This window comes from Hydra vulgaris, chromosome 07, assembly GCF_038396675.1.
Source record: "Hydra vulgaris chromosome 07, alternate assembly HydraT2T_AEP".
Lineage (NCBI taxonomy): Eukaryota > Metazoa > Cnidaria > Hydrozoa > Anthoathecata > Hydridae > Hydra > Hydra vulgaris.
The window spans coordinates 11,443,455-11,468,475 of NC_088926.1; the positions used below are offsets into that span (position 1 = coordinate 11,443,455).

At 26.9% G+C, this 25,021-nt stretch overlaps 1 protein-coding gene across 1 annotated transcript; it reads left to right on the forward strand.

Annotated features, from left to right (window-relative positions):
• The first annotated feature begins 1,521 nt into the window (after positions 1-1,521).
• On the forward strand, positions 1,522-23,644 carry LOC100214989 (uncharacterized). Its single transcript, XM_065801049.1, has 3 exons — positions 1,522-2,230; positions 22,278-23,065; positions 23,248-23,644. The coding sequence occupies exons 1-3, from the start codon at positions 1,812-1,814 to the stop codon at positions 23,481-23,483; spliced, it is 1,443 nt and encodes a 480-aa protein (XP_065657121.1). The 5' UTR covers positions 1,522-1,811; the 3' UTR covers positions 23,484-23,644.
• Positions 23,645-25,021: the final 1,377 nt, after the last annotated feature.

A 25,021-nucleotide genomic window follows, 5' to 3' on the forward strand; every position in this document is an offset into this window, starting at 1 on the left:
CTAACGATTGATTTGCGTTACTTGTAAATAATTGCATATGTATATAGACATATATGATATAATTTATTTTTGGTTTAAGGATAGTTGTCTTAATTGAAAAACATAAGGAATATAATTTTTTAACCGAAGATAGTTAACTATGAAAACATTTATGGTTTGAATAAAACAAACAGACAACCCTGCTATACTTTTTACCATAATTTGATTTAATTCATTGCACTGTTATTGAAAATAAATTCTATTTTGCAAAGATACCATTTTGTTTCAATCAAGGCAACTAGTTTCCTAAATTAGAACACTTTGGTTCCTTAATCGAAACAGGTTATTTAAAAAAAAAAAAGAAAAACCCAGTAAAATTGACAAAGGCGCTTTCCAATTAAGACAACTTTCCTGTATTGTAATATTGAAAAAAGATCCAAAGTACTTCTGGGGACATTTCTTAGGTACAAGAAATTTCCCAAGAAATGGAAGTAATAGTTTTTATTATTTTCTTGCTCGTCAAAAAGGAGCGTCAAAAGTTTTTTTTGCAAGACGTTTTTTTTGGCAACTTTGGAGTTATCGAATCACAATATAGTATACGATATCGTATCGTACCTTTGTATCTTAGACTGTACAATATCAATAAACGATATCGTACCAATATCTTGATATCTTAGACGTACCCTACTAATTGTATCCCAATTAGGTTTTCTAAACCTTGTAGAAATCAAATTTCTAAAAAATGTAATTGAATTAAGAAGTAGTTCAAGGTCGCGTTGAATTATATAATCGAAGCATTTCCCATAACTGCCAACTTTTCGTCGTTTCGCGTTGGTTTGACAAGATTCTAACTGATTTTCTTTATATTAGGAGAAGAGCAAATAAATCTTTTTTGTTTTTAATGTCTAAATAAAAATAGTTATATGATTATTTTTATGCATCAACCAAAAAAGAATACATAAACAAATAAAAAAACAATAATGTAAATAACTTTAATTAAACATTAAAAAAAAAAAATTGAAAGATTTAAAATTTTCCTAAATATATAAAATTTGAGCTTTAAAAGTTAAAAGCTTAAAATTTAAAACTTGTCAAACCAACGCGTACCAAATTGACAGAATTTACAGGCTAATACTGTATTAGCCTGAAAATTCTGTCAATTTAATAGCAGTGTACCACCTTAAACAACCTTTCTATCCCAAATAACTATATTAGTTATACACGTTATGTTAAACGCGTGGTATATTGCTAATACATCATGAGTTTGATACAACATATAGGAAAAACAAAAAAAGAGATTTAAAAACTTGCTTGCAAAAAATGCAAACAAAGAGAAATTTTAACTTTTTTTTAACTTGTCCTTTAAAAAATATTTGAGTAAAGGATTGCGTGTTTTAAATTCTCATGAGTAATGATTGCATGTTTTTTTTTGCTTAACCTTTTAAAGTTAGAATTAAAAACTAGTATAAACAAGTATTATATAAAAATAGATGTCGTCATAAAATTTAACGCTATGAAAAGTACGCATTAAAAGATAAGAGCAATTATATTATTTTCAATTAGAGTTTTATTCGTTTGAGGCTGATAACATTTATTTTTCTAGTAAACAAATTAATGGATATATTTGCCATTCTTAATGAATAGGTTATTGTATAAATCAAAACAAAACAAAAGTTTTAATTTTTTTATTTTCTTTATTTTATAAACTCAAAATCAACAAGTTTTGAATACATAATACGGTTAATTTAGGATATTTAGGAATTTGCTTTACAATAGCTTTATTACGTTTTTTATTATGATTACTTTTTTAAAAAACTTTTATTCTGACGGTTATGATTATGTCGGTGCTATTGGAATGGATGCGTGATCGCCTTATTTTTATTGTAAAATTATTATTGAACATTCGATCTTTTACGACCTTGTTTTCCGTAGCAGTTTTGGTCTCATACTTAGTTACAAAATATACTAATCACAATAATAAACCAGATTACAATATAATTATTATTGGAGCAGGGTTCTCTAGTGTTGGAGCGGCTTCTTCTTTGTATGAAAACGGTGTAAAAGACTTTTTAATACTAGAGGCAAAAAACTACATAGGAGGTAGAGTGCACAAAGAAAAATTTTATGGTGAAAATGTGCCATTAGGAGCTGGTTGGATACATAAAGTAAACGATGATCACTATATTTGGAGATTAACTAAACAATTTAATCTGAAGTACTATTTGGATGATTACGATGATGTCACATTCAGGTTAACAATATCTTTCATTTTAAACTTATAAAATTGACAAAAAGTTGCTACTATTAGGTCAATTAGGTGAATAAAGTTGAACAAATGAATGATATATATATATATATATATATATATATATATATATATATATATATATATATATATATATATATATATATATATATATGTATATTTATTTATATATATATATATATATATATATATATATATATACATATATATATATATATATATATATATATATATATATATATATATATATATATATATATATATATATATATATATATATATATATATATATATATATATATATAATTGCAAATCAAACGCATGTTTGATTTGCGATACATTATTGTAGTTGGTATACTTTATTGTAGTTGGAAGTTAAGAAGAGATCCGAACGATTTGCATTTCTTAAAAACAAAAATTGACGTTTTTAAACATTAATTTTTTTTGTTTTCCGCTTATTTTCTACTATTACAGTTATACATTTTTGAAAAATTGGTTTTAAGCTTTTTTAAATAATTTATTATTTTTTTTATAGATCTTTTTTCAGCCAAAGTATCAAAGAAAACAAAACTACCACTAAAATACATAAAACGCATCGGGGCAGCGTCATAAAAACAGTTGAAACGAATGTGTTAAGTATTTACATTTCAAAAATGTCTCTTTTATTCGAAAGTAAAAAGCCTCCTTGTTTACAGCATTAAAATATTCAATAAATGGCTAAAAAGCTCATATTTTATCTTTCCTTAAACAATAAAAACGTTAAAATCGAAGTTTTCACATTGGTTTTCACTCATAGCAATTTACTTGCATAATCTCTTTATACCCGTTTGAATAAATTACCAAAAAGAAACGTTTCAGCTTTTATAAAACCTCTGCCCATAGGATTAAGTTAAAACTTGAAACTCGTAGACAATAAAATAACCTATTTTTTGTAAACAAATTAATATAATGAGCTTCAAGATTAAAAAAAAATAAACTAATCACACACAAAATAAAACGGCATTTTTTGAAGACAAAAGGGTCTAAACGCGATATTTTTCTTCGGATCTCTCCTTAACTGCGTTAAGTAGTTTTTAAAATTAGAGACAGTAAACGCATAATGATTCATTTCAGCCCGGTCACATGACCAGATGACAGATTTTTAAATTTTGGTTTTTATTACAATTTTTCCCACAAGCAAACTGAAAACTCATGCAGGCAATGAATCATTATGATAAAGCAAACATACTGACAAAATATTTTTTCATAATTAACAGTTTTGCATAAACTCCGGATTTTCAAAACGCTATCCACCATGGCCCGTTTTCTCCTAATTGAAATTAATGTTACTCGATAGACTAGTTCAATAAAATCGATCCGCTTTATAATCAAAATCTTAAAAAAAAATTTAAAACGGTGATGCCACGAATATTCGGTGACTATTCGGTATTCTGTCAATCCGGGTACTTTTTTTACTATTCGGTATTCGGCCAAATGTTGCAAACTACTCGGCCGAATACCAGATTGTAACGAAGAAAACCCATAAAAAATGATTACATAAAACTATTATTTTTACTTTTTATTATAACAAACAATTAGCATATTTGATACTTAAAATCTATAGGTAAGTTATGGTAAAAACGTTTTCATCGTTTGGTGATAACAAACGATTGCGCTTTTTCTCATGTTATACATACTTCCTAAAATAGTCATTTACTATGTACACTGTCACCCGCAAATAATAAGAAAGCTTTGGCAGTTCTGTTAGAATATTGTTTTATATTTGCTAATCACCATTTATAAAGGTTTGTTGTCCAATTTAAGCGAACAGTTTCATGTACGGTACAGCGGGGCATATCGGGACAGTGGGGCATAGCGGGACAGTTATGCCTGAAGCCTTATATCTTAGCTGAAAATTTTTTTTTTTAAAATATTTTTTTTATATTGTGCTTAATTGTTGTAAAAAAAATTAACTTTAGAAATACCAAAATGCATTAAAAGTACCAAAACGCATCAGTTGTCAAAAATCATTGATTTTATTTTTAATCTAAAATACCATTTTCCGTATTTAGAAAAGTAAAATATTAAAAAAAAATTAAAGTATTAGTAACTCGAAGAAATTGTTATTTTTATAACTTAACTTTAATTATTAATAGTGTTTATAATGTAAATAACGACGGTAAGAAATTATATAAGAAAGATCAATCATCCAAAATGGAATGAAATCCAGTTTTAGCTGTGAGTAAAAAGGAACTTAGAATCAGAAAAGCTTCTGATACACATGGCATGTTTAAGTTTGCTCTACATTAGCATATTGCAAATAAGCCAGCTCATCATAAATATTGCCAAACAGTTCCAGGGTATTTTTGTGTGATTTATGCAATTCATAATATTTTTTGTTTAATTTTAAATCTAGTAGTAGTTACTAATTTACTAGTATATAACAGATTTGCCCTATTTAATTTTTAGAAAAATTTTTTAAGTTTGTTTATTTAAGAGTATTTTATAATAAAACACAATAAGTTTTTTTTTATTTTAGCTGTTATTTCTTTTTTGTGGTGTATGGGTGTGTGGGCGTGTAGTTTCTATGGGTTACTTTATTGAGAGTTTATTGTCTGAACATGTTTAAATGATAAATAACCTTCATTTTTATCATTTTTAAAGCTTTACAATTAACGAATAACTGCTACTTTTTAACTGTCCCGTTTCGCCCCACCCACTTGCAACCACCCACTTGCAACCACCCACTTGCAACCACCCACTTGCAACCACCCACCTTGCAACCACCCACTTGCAAAATGAAAAAGTTTTGCTAGTCTAGAGCTTCGTTACTTTGGTTGTCATGGCTTATTTTTAAAATTTTATATTTTTGTTTTTTTGTTCTCAAATTTTGTTCTCAAAAAAAAATCAATAAATTTTAGGAAATTTATAAAAAACAGTGTTAATTATGATTAGTTTATCCGCAACTAGCATTTGTTTCTTAAGTGTCCTTATATGCCCCGTTCTAGCCTAAGTGTATACGCCCCGCTCTACCCTAAATACCAATTTCACTAGCAATTAAACTTTTCTTTTACAAATCTTCATATGTGTGCATACTTTATGCACATATTTGAAGATTTGGAAAAGAAAAAATATATTTTTAACCATACAAACCATAAAGCAGCCGCGGTGCAGTGGTAGCGCACTTGCCTCAGAAACAAAAGAACCCTGTTTGAAACCCCACCTCTAGGCAAGTTTTGCGACATCGGTCTAGAAGGAGGTGTGAGGTTCCGATTAAATGCTCATCCGCGGTGCTCAGTGATAAGACTGTAAGGACTTCTTGGAGCACCTAAATAAGATTAAAAAAAAAAGTCTTTATAAGAAAGCAAAATTTGATAAAAAGGTTATTATCTTTATTTTAACTATAAATGATTATTTATAAATTACTTAGCATTTATTTGCAAAATAAATGCCAAGTAATTTTATTTAAAAACGAGCCTCATGGAAAACATTTTCATTTTCATTTTCAAAAGTAAAGCAAAAAATTTAACTCCAGGCTGACATTTATGAAAACGAAAAATTTCGAATAAAAAACAACGAATAAAAATCAACTAAAATTGAATTATTATTTTATACAATATAAGTATATATTTTATATATAGTTTTCTGAATAAGTTAAATGTTGAAAAAAATAATAATTACTTTATAACTTAATAATTTTCTATAAATAATAATAGTATTAATAATAAATCTATTAAGATTTAAATTTCTTTTAAATTAAATAATAATTAAAAAACAATAAGGGGCAACTACCCTCAATAAGTTTTTAAACATTCTATTGAAAAACACAAATAAAGATATACCAAATTTCTTGGTGATGGGGATAAATCTCATTTTTCTATCAAATATATATACTCTGGCATTGAGGTGAAAAAGTTGGAGTGTGTAGGAAATTACCAAAAGCAGATTGGTACACAATTGCGTAAATTTAAAAAAAAATGTCAAGGGTCTTGGTGGTTGTGGTTGTCTAAGTAATGTAGTTATTGACCACTTGCAAAATTTTTTTGGTGTTGCCATCCGAAAAAATACAAATAACTTGCATGAAATGAAAAAAGCAGTTTCCATGTAGCTTCTTCTAAGGAAAATAACTATCACATTTACTGTCCAACTGGAGGTGATAGTTGGTGCAAGTACAACATCGATAAAGCCAATTCTTCTTCCTCATACAAACCTGGACCAGGAATTCCTGTGGATATTATCCATAAAATAAAGCCAATATATGCTGATTTAAGTAAAGAATCTGAATTAGCAAAGTGTCTGTATGGAAAAACCCAGAACTGTAATAAGAGTTTTAATAATTTGATATGGGAAAGACTTCCAAAAAGTAATTATGTTGACTTAGCCAGTATAGAATTTGGAGTGTATGATGCTGTTGCAAATTATGACATTGGTACAAAGTCTATTATTTTAATTTATGAAAAACTAAATATGAAACCTGGACATTTTACTTTAGCTGGTTTCAAACTTATGAATAAAAAAAGAATTATGCTATCATCATTTAAGTCAAGTGAAAGTTATAAGATTAAGCGTAGATTGTTACAAGTTCAATGTATCTCTAAGGGCGATCAGTCAAAAGAAAAGTGCAGAGAGTATTATGAACCTGGTGGCTTTTAAAATATTTTTTTTAAATTCATTTTTTTTTACAATATATTAATAAAAAGTATACTATTTTATGAATTTATTTTTTGTTTTGTGTTTTCTAAGACTTTGTATTTTAAACATGCCGTTAAAAAAATCTCAAAAAGTATACACGCTATCGTGATAAATTTTTAGGAATTGTTTATCTTATCAATATCTGTCATATGAGTGGAGCAGAATTTTTAACAAAACTTTAAATTTTGAGCTATTGAGTTTTGTATATTGTATTTTAAATATTTTTTGTGTTACCTGATTTTTCTGTACTTTTTTATGCAGTTAGAAGTATTAATTCGAAAATATGCTTCACTCATATCACAAATTTATACATTTAAAATAGTTCTGGAAAGTTTCATTATCATTCCTTTAATGGTTCTTCCTAATTTTTTACAGCGTAAACACAGTTTTTTGGTATTTTTAGCTTTTTTTTTTTGGTTACCAGAGTAACAAGCTTTTTATAATTTTTTTTATATTTTTAATATCAGCATAATATTTACTGTGTGAATCAAGAGAAAGTTGATTTATATGTGTTATTTTAAAATTTGAGGGTAGTTGCCCCTTAATCCTAAAAACTATTTTATTTTTTTAAGTAAGATCTGTGTATGTTTTATATATTGTACAATTAATCAGATTTTTTTTAAACACGCAATCAATAAATCTAAAAAAAATAGTTATAAGTTATAACTTATAAAAACTCAGGTAAAAAAAAAAAGTCTTTATATGATTTATACGCAAAAAATTGAAATAAAAAAATTTGTCAGTAATTTGCTATTTGTAGACACCGTTAAAAAAAGGTGAAAAATTTCAAAAATTCTCACCAACCAAAAATCTTTGACCACTGTTATATTATAAAAATCTTGATTAGGAATTTTTATAAATTTAAAACTAACAACTTTGCTAAAAACTTTTAGAAAGATTTTCACTCTGTCATCTTAAAGTCCGCTTTAAGATGATAGTCCGTTGGCGCAGTGGTTAGAGTGCTGGCTTCAAATCAAAAGATCCTAGGTTTGATGACTGCTCTAGTATTATATGCGACATTAGTAATGTATACGGCGTAAAATCGCCAAATGCATTTTTATAGTCACGGCATTACTTATTGTCTAAAATCTCCAGATTGCCAGTTTGCGCGTGTTTTCAAACTCACAGTCATTATAAGTGGAAACCACGTAAAAGCAACTATAAAATTTTAATAGACCAATCAATATCAAAAATTTCTGCAAGTGTTTTCTATCGGTATAGACATTTTGCGCTAAACTTGTGTTTATATGGTATATATATACTCCATCCTACAATTTTTTAATTATATTTTGAGATTATACTCTCACATTTATAACATAATACCAAATTGATATTTGCAGAAAAATTATTACAAAAAATGGACACTCCGATTATAATTATACTCCTAAATAAAAATTAATTATTAAAAAACCAAAAATCTCTACGTAATATAATTTTTTAAACTTAAAATTTGGTAAAAAACAAGTATTAAATAATCTCCAAAAATATTTTAAAGAAATTACAAAATATAATTAATCTAATTGGTAAAATAAAAGGTAAATTCTTCTTAGAACTTGCTGCTATTAAAAATATTTTAAATTGACTTGTAGTTGGTACAGCCTGCCAATACCTAAAAAACATAAATAAAAAATTGCTACTGTCCTATGAATTTATCATACACGTTCTATTTTCATTCAACTTGTAAACTCTAATTCATAAAGCTACACATTGTAATTTGCATAGCTTGTTGAACAGCCTAGCTTTAGATATTTTGTTGTGGATTAAATAGCTAACCTAAGGCTTAACTTAATCTTATAGAATAACTTAAACTTAAACCAAACTTAACCTTAAACCAATAGAACTACTATATACATCGACACCCTAATTTATTTAAAATAAATAAAAAGCATGACATTAAGAAAGGTGTCATCTTATTGATATTTTTATAACAGGTAATATTAGGGTTACCAGACATCCTCTTTTTACGAATGAGCGCGCGCTAAAATATGTTTTTGCTCGTAGTCAATTACATTTAGTTCTTAATTTTGACGTTTGCCGTCGAGATTAAATTCTAGTATGATTGACATGTATGATATGTCATGTAGTTTAGCAAACTCTCCTCCAGAAAAAGAGGACGTATGGTCACTCTAGGTAATATTTATCAAAACTAATAGAAATAAGTTATATTTATATTTTGAATATATCTGTTTCATTAAGGTTATATCAAAATATCTTGAAATGATATAAATAAAATCCAAGTTTAAAAAAATATGTTAATTATTATGAATAAAAATAATTTCTGAAATCGAAATATAATCAAAATGCAAAAGGATTTTCAGAAACCAAATGAAACTACCACCATCATCAGCAAAAAAATTGTTTCTTGTTCATTCTTTTTTGATATTTGTCAAATTTTTTTTAGAAAAAGTCATACAACTGAGTAGCTTGACAAGCCACAACGCTTGCAGTACCAATTTTGCAATTCTGTGGTACCTATTTTGAAATTCACATTACTTGCTTGGATCATGGCTTTACTTAGATCAAATACAACAAACAACAAGGTTTATAATAATTTGAGACCTTGTATTAGATTATTATGATGCTTATAATACCTACAAAATGCTTTTGTTTTTGAACATCCAACATATAAATGGATGTTAATAAAATATAAATAGAAGAAACGCAGCTTTTTAACATATACACCGACATATGTATGAGAATTTATTAATAGAAAACATTTAAAACTGTAAAAAAAGAAAACTCTGTTAACACTTCAGTTTACTACTAATATAATGTAACAGTATATTTAAAAGTCTGTTTGAATATAATTAAATACTAATTATAAATAAAAGTATATAATAATAAAATATATACTAATTATAATTGCTAATTATAATAATAATACTAATAATATAATACTTTTTTGTAACTATTTATACTTTTTATTGACAGGAGTACCAGTATTTACATTCCTGGAAGTCTTTCAATATTAAAATTTTGTAATTAATAAAAAAACTCAATAAAAATGTTTATTTAATAATAACCTAATAATAAGTTATTAATATGTAAGCAAGTAAAAAATTTATCCTTCATAAAAAATATTTAATGAAGTCATGAATTTAATGAAGTTTATTACTTCATTAAATTAATTCATTACTTCATTAAAATATTTAATGAAGTAATGAGTTTAAAGAATTTAACAAGTATACAAAAGAAATGCAAAATAAAATCCAGACATTTTGCATACAATTTTAAAATTAATGAAAACATAACTTTGAAATGAATGAATACAAAAAAAAAACATAAAAAAAACAAACACAAAACAAAAATATAAAAGTAAAAATATTAATTAATATGAACAATAATAAAAATCTAATAATAAAAAGATTAAAACTTCGAATTTCAAAAATTATCAAGCAGTTTTTTTTCCACAAAGTCTGCTGATCTCAGCCAAATAAAATAAAAAGTAATATTTATTGTGTTTAAATATCCTAATAACACGATAAAGTAGAATAAACATAAACTTCATAAAATGATTTGATGGCATTTCTCGGCTAAACACGGACAACACTGATGTGTAGTTACACGTTGCAAGTTAAGTTATTTGTAAACATTTTTCATACTATTTTATATAGTATACAATTTTAAAATTTTATAATAGTGTACAATTTTAAAATTTAACGAAAACATAACTTTGAAATGAATGAATACAAAATAAAACTATTTATACCTACTAATATATATTAAACAAAATAAAACTATTTATTTCTACTGACAAATATTATTTTTACAAAATATATTTCATCAACTATAAAATTTTTTACAAAATTTTTTAAATGTCAAGTGACAAATAAATAAAAATTTTTATAACATTTACGTTATAACATACAAGATAAAGTCTTTATTAAAAAAAAGCTTTTTTTTTTTTTTCAATTAAATATTAAAATTTTTTTTTTTTTAATGGATGCCAATTTTTTGAAAATTAGTCAAAATCTCACATAGAAACATCGAAGATAAACTCATATTTATCTTTTACTTCATTTATAAAAAAATTCCATAAGTAGTCCTTAGTGTGATAGATCCATATTTAGTTAGAAATTTTAAAGGTAATTCATTATTTTAGGTTTAAAGACTTTTTGAAAATCAAAAATGTCAATTTTTACAACAAAAAAAAGATATCTCAAGATATATTTATTAACTTTCAAAATCTCTAGCTAAAAAGAAGGATATTAATGTAAGTATCAATTTCAAATGTAAAACTATGTGTATAGAAGAGGTAACATACTGGTTTATCGAGAATCTTTTTTTAGACTTATCATGATTTAAATAATACGAAGAACGTATAAAAATATATTCTTCCATGAACAAAAAATATTAGTCATATTTTAACATATTAACTAGGTTATGCGCCATATTCTACGAAGTCAATAAACATTCTTGTAGATATGTATGAAAGCCGAAAATAAAAAATACATAAAATAAAGAATGAAAATTTAATTTCTTTAAATTTATGTATTTTTTTTAGGCCAAGGCTAAAACAATAAAGGTGAGGCCAAAATTTTCAAGACCAAAACCAAGGCCAAGGCGTATAGTTTCAAGGCCGAGACCGAGGCCAAGGACTTTATTTTTGGCCTTAAGACAAGGCCAAGGCCAAGGACTAACAACTCTGATATTACCACATTAAATCATTCACTTTTTGATCTATTAAGCTATGAACCTTGGTTCCTTAACTGCATATTTCAGAATAGACTGAACAAAACGTAAAAATATTCTAGCCTACACGACACTTAGTTTTAACTGTCGTGTGAGAATTTCGCGTTGGGATATTTTTGGCAAAAATTAATGCCGTGAGTGCTCTGATCTGACAAGATTGTTAAGTATTCTTGGCGCATATTTTTAAGGATGGAATTTTTTTAAATTGTAGGCCTTCTTTAACCTAATTTACTCACATATGAGTGTGCGCGTGTGCGTATTCACGTTGTATATAAAGCACTCTAATTTTATATCGTATATAAAACACTTTAACGCATATATAAATAAAAGAATAGTATTAACATAACCATATATTGTATTATATCAAGTTGTATGTGGTACGATTAAGCTTTTGTCATGTACTATTAGTAAAAATTTAGAAGTTACGCGCAAAATAAATTTTTAACGTTAACGAAACTTTAGTCAATTGAACAGGTACTATTGTTTGCAACAACAACTTCGATTTGTATAAAAGCCAACGTATTGTCTATATAAAAAATAAATAAGGAAATGATTTCTATACAGGCAGTTTGCATTTAAAGAAAGATTGCCATAACTTAATGTAGAAGATATTGCAGGCTAAAATTTCAGATTCATCGTTTTTTACGGAATATTTAAGGTGGATCCATGGTAAATCTTTTATATTGTTAATTGGAACATAAAAAAGTTATACTATGAACAATAAATTTCAAAATAGATTTTATACTTATGTAATGAACTATGAAAACAAATAAGAAAAAACTATTTAAAAATCAGAAAAGCAATTTAAACCGCTCAGTCAGCATAAAAAAGTAAGTTATGAGTCAATGTATAATTATGTCACGCCAAAAATGGTTATTTTTGAACCCCTGTTATGCTTGTTCACATTTCTCTAGACTACTATTAGGAGACGTCCGTAAAGTACGTATGCCAAAAAGTTATAAATTTGACCCCGCTCACCCTGTTGCTATGCGTACTTTTAATTCTCCCCCGCCCCCCTAAAAATTTAAAAAAGTTTTGATTTTAAAAAAAATTGTATAAATAAATATTTTCTAAATTAGAGGGTAAATTAGACATTTCGTTCCCTCAGTATTATCTTGTTCTATCTACAAATGTAATAAATAAAATGTTCTATCTAATATTTAAAATAAATACAAAAAAAAAATTATATATAAATAAATACAATGTTCTATGTAATATAATACATTATATCAGGTAGAACATTGTATTTATATATATAAATATATATATATATATATATATATATATATATATATATATATATATATATATATATATATATATATATATATATATATATATATATATATATATATATATATATATATATATATCTTTTGTATTTATTTTATATATTAGAAAGGGCATTTTATTTATTACATTTGTAGATAAAACAAGATAATACTGAGGGAACGATTTGGTAGAGAGATTAAGGTGGTAGAGCTAGAAATAACATAAAAAATTCTTAAAAAATCTTTTTATTTTTGAAGAAAAAATATTTAGAATTCATGTACTGAAAAAAATTTTTTTTTACTATAACGTTAAGTTTTTAAAGCTATTACATAACTACATACAACGACCAATCCATAGTTACGCCCTTAGCGATAATAAAAGTTTTTTTACCTTGGTATTTACCTTAAACAACAACAAGAAATATTGGTATTTACCTTAAAAAACAAAAAGATTTCTATCAAAAGCTAAAAATGTGCAATTGTTAAAGGTCATAAACTGAAGGAACATTGTAAATTTTGGCAACTTTTTGTAGCAACTTTAGTGCATGCTGTTTAACATTGATGTTATAAACCGTTTTAGATTTCACCTTAAGTATTATAGATAATGAATGTTTTAAGAAATAACATTAAAGTATCTAAATTGCAAATTTTTGGACAAAAGAAGAAAATTTATTTAAATGGAAATTGTAATACGATTGCAGCAGAAAAACAACAGAAAAGCAGTCCGAGTATTGTTCCAACTTCAATTTGTGCTAGTGTAAGAAAATTACTGCCACTGATTTGTGGAAATCAAGTTGTAAATGACACTACGAATAAAGATTATTTCATACTTACCAATTTTTCAATTTAAATTGATATCGTGGAATGTGCTAGATGTCCAGATTGTTACAGGCTTGTTACCGTTGTTGATAATCTTTCTAAGTGCATGGGTTTTGCACCCTACCTTGAAACCAAGTGTAGTTTATGTGAATGGAAAAAAATGTTATATTTCTTTAAACAGAGCAGTAAATTGAATGGAAAAACAGCCCAGAGTAGAAAAATATTTGAGGCAAACACAAAAATGATAATTGGATTTTGAAAAATAGGGTATCAATCTATGAAAAACTTTAGTCGCTGAATGAGTTTACACTGTTTGACAGCTACTCCATTTAGAAAACTAGATATAAAAATATTAAAAGCTTACGATAAAACTGCTAAAGATAGTATGAAAGGTGCCACAAATGAAATAAACTGTATATCTTAGGAACAAAATATTTCACGTGTAAAGAGCGTGGACATAAAGTCAAGTGAAAAAGTAAAAAACAGAAGAAAAAATCTCGGAGCAATAAAAATAAGACTGATAAACAAAGTCCTAATGAAACATCATTTATGTATCATGAGGGTTTTTAATATAATGTATACAAATTTTTGAATATATTACAACTTTCTTTTGCGTTTTATTGAAGTTTAATATTTTGCAAGAATTTGTAACTTCAAAACCAAATATCTTAGGTTAGAAAAATTCAATTTACTTGAAATTTTTACAGTATCTTCAGTATACATATAAAATTTATTTGAACTAAAATCTTATAATAATTAAGTATATTTGTTCTCAATTTAGTATTTTTTTAGTGCATCCATAATAAATGATGAGCATTTTTTATTCTATTAATATTTAATATGTCATTTTAGTTCAAATGAATTATTTATTGTTGAAAAAAAAATCTACAAAAATTCATTGTGATTCGTATATTGTATTTTGTGATATTGTGTTTTGAAATTTCCTTATTCTTTAGCTTATTTTTTTATATAAATATGGGTAGACGAGACAAATTAATAAAAAAATTGTCAGATGATTTTTAACATAAATTCAAATTTTTTCAGAAATTCTTGAGAAATAAATAGTTTTTAAAAGAATAAGGTTTTTTCTAGTCCTACCACCTTAATGCAACCGATTCCACATCGGTGGCCTGAGCTCAAATCCTAGTTAAGCCATAGTTTTTATTTTTATTTTTTAGAAAAATTGTTTTAATGACGAATTAAATAAAAATAAACTTTACTTAGGAGGGACGTTTTTTTCATGCACCCCTCTTTATTAAGTCCGTATAAAACAAGTCTTACTCTTGAGTCCTTAATACAAGGAATAAAAGCGAATTTTAGTCCAGATCTAATAAACAGGGGGTTTATTAGATCTGGAATAAAATGTATAAGTTATAGTTATTTTATATAAAAAATTCCAGTTTATAAATCCAAACTAATATTTTTTTCAAAACACGCATAAAACTATTTAATTTTAGCATGGCTTGCGGTCAAATGCGCATTTTCTAACAGCTGTTTTATAATAAACAAATAAGATATACGCTGATATAAGTTTTATACTTTGGTGTAATAAACCTCGTTTGGCGTAATAAACCTCTTAGAAATAAACCTCGTTTATTTCTCACCAAATTATAAAACTTATATCAACGATTAAAATCTCGATTTGTCGAAAAGCTCGTTTTTGACAAATCAAGATTTACTTAGTCAGTGATTTTTAGTCAGTGACTGAAATAACTATTTTCTATTTCTTAAGGCCAATTTTCACTGTTTTTTTTTTGTTTTTTTTGATTACTAGTAAAAATTAATAAAGAGAGGGGGTATCAATTTTTTGAAAATTTTCCCACCCACCCCAAGCCTATTCTTAATAGGCTTGGGGTGGGTGGGAAAATTTTCAAAAAATTATTAAACGTCCCATTTCCTTTTATAAGGAACTCGAGAGTATGTGCGATGATTAATATTGAAAACAAAGCCAAAAACCGAAGAGCCGGAGCTAGGCTCACCCACATCTCTCAATTTTCTCTTAATGGCACTGCTAAACCTGTTTTTTGCGGAATCAAAGAGTCGGCAAACTAGGATCTTTAGTCAGAAAATTAACTTTTTTATTGGTTAGCTGGCGAATTATGGACAACGATGATACGGTATGCGTTTTTTTTTCAAAGTTGTTATTTATTCAAAAACATTTTGTTATCAACAAATTCTTGTTAATTGTGACAAATTAAATAATTATGACAAATAAAAAAGATTAGAAAAACGAACATTGCTAAGAAATCTTTTTTTTAACTAGTGCGTACGTACTTTTCAATTGAACCCTCTCCCCCTCCCCTATACCCTTACATACGCTTTTTAAAGACCCCCTCCTTCCCCTATGAGCGTACCTACCTAATGGACAACCCTTTTGGAAATACATTTTAATTAACTGTTCATCATTATCAGTTTTTTATCAACAAAAAAAAAAAACAGCAAGCTGTTCCAAAGCAATTTTTCAGGAGAAAAAAAAAAAAATGAAATAATTATAAAAAAGTTGAAGAAATAATACTATAATGAACAACTAAAATAAAAATAAGAATGGTTGTCAAAAACTTAGGAACATTATTAAGAAAGTGCTTTATGGTCGAGCTAAGGAAGAGTTTGTTCATAAAATACGCCAGCATCTTTTGGAATATGAAATTATAAATTAAATTATATATATGTATTAAACTGTCCTCTAGTCTGCCAAAAGGATCCTCAGCAGGCTATGATGTCCTCATAGCCTGCTGTAGATTCGCTGTAGCCAGAGGCAATTTTAAGTTGGGTGTTCCACCCCCCAAATAAGGGGATTTTCTAGTTATAGTCGGTTTTTATGCGAATTTAGTTAACTAGTTGGATATTTGACACAATTCAGTTGAGTAAATTTTAGTTTTGAAGACTTTTTTTTTTATCAGAAGCCAGTCGGTACTTTTTAAGGATTCACCCCCCTTCCCCCTTATTTTATTTTTAGAATTGTCTCTGGCTGTAGCTGAAGGAGATTGTTGCAACTAAAACTTTTTCCATGACGTTATTTTCAGCTTAACTCGCCTACCGCGCTTTGTCACGTTTTCAAGGAACTCACCCACTCGAGAGCGTTACATAATTATTCAATGACACTTTGCGAAAAACAACTGTTGCTTAAACTACTCATGGTATAAGTTAAAAATTTTAAAAATTATAGAAATCATTTAAAAAAAACTCCTAAAGCATGATTATTTTACATTTTTATGTCCTTTCATAATCACTTCTAAATTTTTAAATGGTCCTAACATTTGACAAAAAAGTTGATGATTTGACAAAAAAGTTGATACAGGTTTTTCAATAAAGTCTTCTTATGAAGATCCTTCAAGCTCAGAAAAATTTGAACGCTCAATCATATGTGTGTTTTGAGATATCAATGTTCTAACGGAACATTGATATCTCAACATAACATCAACTTGTTGATAATCATATCCGTGTTTTGAGATATCAATGTTCTAAGATTAATATTCCAATAACCCAACTTTGAGTTTTACCATTCAAACATTTTGACAACAAGCCTTCATATTCTCATTTGTGTATTGGCTTGATGTATTTATGAGATATGCGTTTATATCAACCCTCTGAACATCTGGCAAAAGTGATGCATCGTCTTTCCAAGAGTTTTCCACCAATGTGAATGGATCTGGGAGCGTGCTTCTGTCACTAAAAGTAAGCTTTTCTTTATACTTGAACTAGTTAATTTTATTTAAAGCCTAAAAGTACCCTGATTCTTGCTAATTTTCCGTATTTTAAATGTATAGAAGTTTTTGGATTATAGAAAAACATCAAATGTTTAGTTTTTCTTAACTCAACAAAATATACAAAAAAAGTTTGTTTTGACTGTCACAGACATGCGCATACGCGTTTCTTTTGAAAGTCAAAACCACAAAAAGAGGTCTATTGCCACGGGACAACTGAATCAGTGCGAATTTCATAAGTGCGAACTGGCATAAGTGCGAGTGGCGTAAGAGCAAACTGGTATAAGTGCGAATTAGAATAAGTACAAAGTGACATAACTGCGAAACAGTAACAAAAACTGGCACAAGTGCGAACTGGCATAAGTGCAAATTGTCATAAGTGCTCCAAAAGAATTTGCAAACATTGACATAAGTGCGAACTGGCATAAGTGCAAACTGGCTTATGCGCGAATTGACATAAGTGCGTCAAAAGAGTTCGCAAACATTGGCCCAAGTGCAAACTTGCATAAGTACGAACTGGCATAAGTGCGAAGCAGTTACAAAAACTTATGCCAGTTCGTACTTATTCCAATTCACACTTATGCCAATATTTGTAAATTTATTTGGTGCACTTATGCCAATTCGCATTTATGTCAGTTCGCACTTTTTCCAGTTCGCACTTGTGTCAATGTTTGCAAATTCTTTTGGTGCGCTTGTGCAAGTTTGCATTTATGCCGATTCGCACTTATGCCAGTTTTTGTAACTGCTTCGCATTTATGCCAGTTTGCTCATATGCCGATTCGCACTTATGCCAGTTTTCATTTACGCCATTTGCATTTATGCCAGTTCGCACTTATGAAATTCGCGCTTCTTCAGTCGTCTCTTGCCACAGTTAAACGTTATATTTTTTTTATTTTTCTAAACATAATTTAATAAGCTAAAAAATATAAAACATAACAGTAAAGTATTTTAAAATGAGCAGTATGGTGAAGTCGTTCGAGTTCTCGCTCAGAACCAAGAGGTTTGTGGTTCAACGCCGGTTCTAGCCCAATAAGCGACATTGGTAAAGAAGGAGGCGTGAACTCCCTGGTTAAATGCTCTTTCGTGGTGCTTTGCGATAAGACTGATAGGTCTTCTTGAAGCACCTCAATAACTTAAAAAAATATATATCGCTATTTAATAGTTTTGAAAAATAACTCAACAACACTAACAATCCATTTAAAGTTAGCTATGTTCGTTGAACTATTTTAAGATAAAAAAATAGAAAAAAAGAAAAACAACAGAATATGTTAAAATATATTAGATACATTTTAAGTTGAATATATAACAATTACTTAGTCTTTATTGGAGATAAACTAAAGACAATCTCATGTGGTTTCTTTACTCGTTGCTATGAACAATTATAAATATTAGACGACAAATTGATTGTTTTAAACAGGTTTTAAGCGTAAACAATGAATAAAATAATTTTTAACAGGAAGATAGGTAGTTTATCTAATGAAACAAATTAAAAAATATATACATATTATTTCTTTGTTTTTTTGCATTTTTTTTTAATCCACCTTAAAAAAAGCAAAATAGTCATACAAGATGCTTGATAAAAAAAAGCAAAATTCGAAAGTGTGAAAAAATTTTGATTTATCAAAATATTCTGAAAAAGTTATTTCAAGGATATTTACAAATAGTTACTAATCTTGATCTCGATCTAAATACTGATTTTTGTTTTAGTATATAATAAATATAAATGATAATAATTATTATAAAATGATAAATGATACTTGATACATCGTAGTTGTAATATATATATCTATATTTTTTATCCTTATTCTTTTTTTTTTTTTTTTTGCTTTTCATTATTTTCTTTTGTTTCCATTTAATATTTATCTGTGTTTTATTTCATTTTTTATTTCTTTTCCGAAATTTTTTCTTCTTTCGTTAAAAATAGGTAAAACGTTAAACTGTATTTGAATATTTTACAAAAAATTTATTTACCCAAAAATTTCATAAAAGTAAATTTCATAAAAGAACTTTTTTTATAGAGAATTTCATAAAAGTAAACTTCATAAAGGATTCTTTTTTAACAAAAATTTCATAAAAGCATTTAACACTTTTTTCAAATTTATAATTAAAATTGCTTCATCACCATCTGCTACTAGCTAAAAATGAACGAAATAATGATTCAAAAAAAATAAAAATAAAAATTATAATAAAGAAAAGGTTTTATTTTATAATAACTTTAAAACAAAATTATTATATTTTATATATTTGGGATTCATTGATTTTTATTTTCAATACGTTTGTAAATTTTGTTGTTGTGCTTCAATGTTATTTTGTTTGAAATACAAATGTTTTTTATACTTTTAAAAACACTTGTAATTATATTTAATTTATTTTAAAGATTAATGGCATTCGTTATTTAACTAATTTTTTTATGATGTTGTTATTGTTGTTGTTGATGCTGTTGTTGTTACTATCTTTGCTTCCTCTTTACTTGTGAGTGTTATTTCCTATTATAAGTTTTTTTACTTTTCTTTTTTGAAATTCAACGATGATAATTATATAATTATATATTTAGGTACCTAATCTATACAAACGCAAGCAAGCCAATCGTAGAAGTTTAGTCTAAGAAAAGTTTGTTGTTGCAATAAAGCAAAAAAAATAAAAACATTCTGTCTAAAATGTAGCAATTTTGCATTGTAAAACACTAGCATTTAGAATTAAAAAAGTTCTTTGTCATGCGCTCGCATGGGTCCATCATCTTATTTTTGGTCTACATGAAGAAGAGAAAATCATCAACCAATTAAATGCTGTGCAAAAAATGGGTTTCCAAAGACTAGTACAGATTTGCGTTGTTTAGCATTTATTTTTGAGGAATATTTAGATTTAAAAACAATTTTAACAAGGTCTCTGAAATTGAAAGTTATGATTAGAAAGATTTTTAAGCCAGAGTAAAAAATATTTTATACGAAAAGGTATTGATTAGCAGATGTCGCTTTCAAGATATCAAGGTATGAATGGAGAAGTAAGATATTACTCTAATTTATTACAATCTATAAAGCAAGAAAAGGAGGTAAACAAACCAGAGTTACTTTTTAATAGGATGAAACTGATTTACAAATTACAAGTTTCACTGGTTAAGTAATTGCAGAAAAAGGATCTAAATGTCAAATTTCATGTCAAATGTCTCCCATTTTAGCAATTGTCAATATCAAGATGGAAGCTTTATAATACTTATGTTGGAAAATTCAGCATATGTTACTATTAATATTTTTATTCAACGGTTTAAAACCATTCTTTTTGTTTTAACTTATTTATTTTAACTTATTTTAAATTCTTTTAATGTTACATGGTGGCAACCTATTCCATACTATTCCAATTTTTGTATAGGATTCTTATCTTAAAATGATATTTGTTGTAATGCTTACCTAGTCGTATATCTCGTTTTCTGCCAACGATAGAAAGAGCTTTATTTAAATCTTTTAAAAGTTATATTTAGGATTTTTAGATTATTTCTTAAAAACAACTCCTAAAAGAAAAATAAACAGGAATAAACAATAAAGACTTGGAAAACTACTAACCTATGCTTGAAGCATTTTATTCATTTACTAATTGACCTCTGAAACTTTTAAATACATTTTTTTTACTTACAAGGTCTTTCATAAATAACTGGAGATGCCATTGATCCTTCACAAGTACCTGATTTTTATTTAAGCTCAGATATAGAGGCACAACCCATTTATCTGCCAGAGCATTTTAAGCAAGTGTGCAAAATTCATTTGATGAATCAAACAACAGCTTTGACCTAAGTTCTTTCAAATTAAAAGAGATACCAACTGCAGATCCGCGAAGGTATTACCGATTCTAACTTTAAAAAGTAAAACAGTCATGCGAAACGTTCATGGCACAGATTTAACTATGTTGCAAAATTAAAAAATACAAAATCTAAGAAGTTACATAGGAAGAACAAAAAAAAAAAAAAATAGGTTACTATTCTTAATCGTAAATTGGATAAAAACAACAAGCAACACGCTGAAAATTTTGTCATAAATTGAAATTGAATTATATATATATATATATATTGAAAAGTATATATATATATAATTAAATTGAAATATATATATATATATATATATATGTATATATATATATATATATATATATATATATATATATATATATATATATATATATATATATATATATATATATATATATATATATATATATATATATATATATATATATATATATATATATATGTATGTATATATAGATGTCTTTGGATATATGTCACTGGCATTTATCGCAACAATGTGATAATGTAAATTTTTTGTAAAATGAATTGTAAATTTGAAAATGTATTGTAAATTTTTATTGTCTAGAGTGCTATTAGCTTTAGCCATCTCTAGCTTACAGCAAACAAAGCGCCTGTATACAAAACATTCGTATTTGGTCAATGAACCTGATTTTATAATAATCTTGTTACAAATGTGCAGTGAAAACCGCCGTCATTTATAGAAACTAATTTTTTGTTACTTTAAAAAGTTTGAATGATGTTTGGGATTTTTTATAGACTTTAACAACTGTGTAATTACTGGGGTTGGTAAATATTCATCTTGTTATTTTATAGCGACAATGTTTTAGATAATATGGTATTTTCGTCGTATATATTGGAAACTTTTGAAAGATTTTTTCCCGTATGATATTCATAAGTTAAAAAGATTGAAACTTTATTATCTTGACGTATAATTTTTGTAGAGTATATTGGGTTATACATTGCTATTATTGGTTTATATATAAGGATATATGAGTTGATGTTTAAAATATTATAACATGTATTTAACATATAACATTTTCAAAAACGTTAAAAAATTTTACTATTAGCTTTTAATTTAGAGATGACGAAGGGAAACATCATTCAGCAGAATCTGTACTTGCTGTTTCAAACAGATTAAATGATATTTTGAGACATGATATACCAGAATTGATGAAAAATAAGGAAGCTGACATTGCTTTAAGCAATGCTTTGAGCGAGTCTGGTTGGAATCCTAATACAAAACTCGAGCATGCTACTGAATATCTAAAAATAGACTTTGAAAGTGGAAATCCTGCTTCAGAACTTTCTGCAAAGTCCTTTTCTTTGACAGGTGACGGTGATGATGTAGTAATAACAGATTACAGAGGATACGAATATATTGCTGAAGTTATTTCTAAACCTTTCAAAGATAAAATATTTTTCAACAAAGAAGTACGAAAAGTAATACTTAAAAACGGTATTTACAAGGTCATTTTATCAACAGGGGAAACTTATTCTGCAAAATACATTTTGTTTTCGGTCAGCAGCAAAGTGTTGGAAAGCAATTATATATCCATTCAACCTTCTTTGCCAGATTGGAAAATAAATGCTCTTAAAAGTATTACAACGGGGGATTACTGTAAAATATATTTAAAATTTCCTTTTAAGTTTTGGGAGGACTCTAACTACATAATGATCGGTCGAAATGACAAAGTTTATACGCATTGGCAAAACTTCGAGCGCATATTTCCCACTAAACCAATTTTGTTAGTAACTTTAACCGGTAAAGAATGTAAAAATAACCAATTAGAGACTGATTATAAAATTATAAAAGACATACACGCCTTACACAAAAATGTTTATGGACCGGATGTACCTATGGCCACAGGTAGACTATATATATATATATATATATATATATATATATATATATATATATATATATATATATATATATATATATATATATATATATATATATATATATATATATATATATATATAAGAAAGTATAAAATATTTCAACGAGTGTTTTAATAAGTTTAATAAAAATTCTGTGCCTACTTTTAGAAATTCTTCGTAGCAATTGGACTTACGATGTTAATTTTCAAGGTGCCTATTCCAACCCAACTTTCGGAACAACGCAAGAGCATTATGATTTGTTAAAACAACCTGTTGGCAATTTATGGTTTACTGGAGAATACTTGGCAGGGTTTGAACAATCTGCGTATGTGGTAGGAGCATTGGAGGCGGGAATGAAAACAGGAAACGAAATTTCAGAACAAATATTAAGAGAACAAATCTAAATGTTATTTAAGGATTAATAAGTTAATGCTTTTTTTTATATCAGAACTTTTGTTTTAAAATTCATATTGTTACAAATTGTTAACTTAAATTGATTGTAAAACTATATCATAAAGTAAGCATAATAATAATAGATTAAAAAAATTAATAAAAAAAATTATTTAATTTTTTTTTTATTCTAAGTTAAGACGGATGGGTATGGGCGTATGGGCGCCGTCACTTATTTTTGATGTTTGAGATATGATATTGAGATATATTAAGTATGCTCATGCTTAGTTTGTGCAAAGTTGCGTTTATTGGAACTTGCAAAAATATATATTCCAAAATGATTGTCTTCTTACCCCAAATGGAAGGCCAATGAGCTTATAAACTTTTTTTACTATTTTATACTAAATTTATATTCATAAATATTATATTTCATTATTGTATTATTGTTATATTTCATTATTGTCATATTGTATTATTTAGTTAAGTCAAAATTACACAAAAGATTTTGATGAGTTAACTAAATTGATAAACGTCGTAACACAACAAATCTAAGAAGTAAAAATAAGAAACAGTCATTTTTGCTGGTCATAGAAAAAAAGTGAGAAAAAGTTAATGGAGGATATTCGATTAATGATACTCAGACGCTTACCATGGCACTTAAACTTATGAGGAAATCATATTGTAAACCATATTAGACTATACTGCTCAATATGGTTTCTGTGACATGATCCTCAATTTAATAAAAAAATTTTTGACCTACAGAAAACCTCAATTGAATAAAATTTTTTTGACCTATAGAAAACAACGTGTTATACTTGGTATGTACTGAGTGGAGTTCCTAAGGGCATGGTTATTGCTCCACTTCTGTTTTTAATTTTTATTAATGACATACCTGAGTTTTTATCTAATTTCTGTAAGTTATTTGTTGGTGACACTCATATAATTGAAAAAATCAAAAACTTATCTGATTCAGAACAAGTCCAAAAGATTATAGATGTCTTACTACATTGGTCTAACTTTAGGGGATGGAATTTAATATAAATAAACGAAAAGTAATGAGGTTTTTATGGTGGTTTTGCTGTTTTAAACTACTCTTTTTTGGTATAATTTGTAGTTCATGTTTCTATTTGAGGAATTAGTTTAGTTGCTCTGCGTTTAATTCTTTTGATTCTCTAAATATCTTTCTTTTAATATGGGTTCATAGGTATTGTATAGTTTTAAAAACATAATTGGATTCCAATTAACAGAAGTTCTTTTAAGAATACCAAATATCTTGTTAGATTTTAATGCTGCATTATTTATTTGATGAGACCAGTTACGTTTATTGTGGAATTAAACTAGTGGCTTTATAATATCGACATTTTCAAAAGAAATAAGGTTGTTTGACGAGTTAAGACTTTATTTAAATACTATGCTTCTCAGACAATAATCATGAAAGCCTATTTATTAAAATTATAAATAAAAAATTTCGAAATATTTTATTTGGATGCGTTTATCGTCCATTAAGTGGTAAGATCAAATCATTTGAAACTTTTATCAAAAAGACGATTGA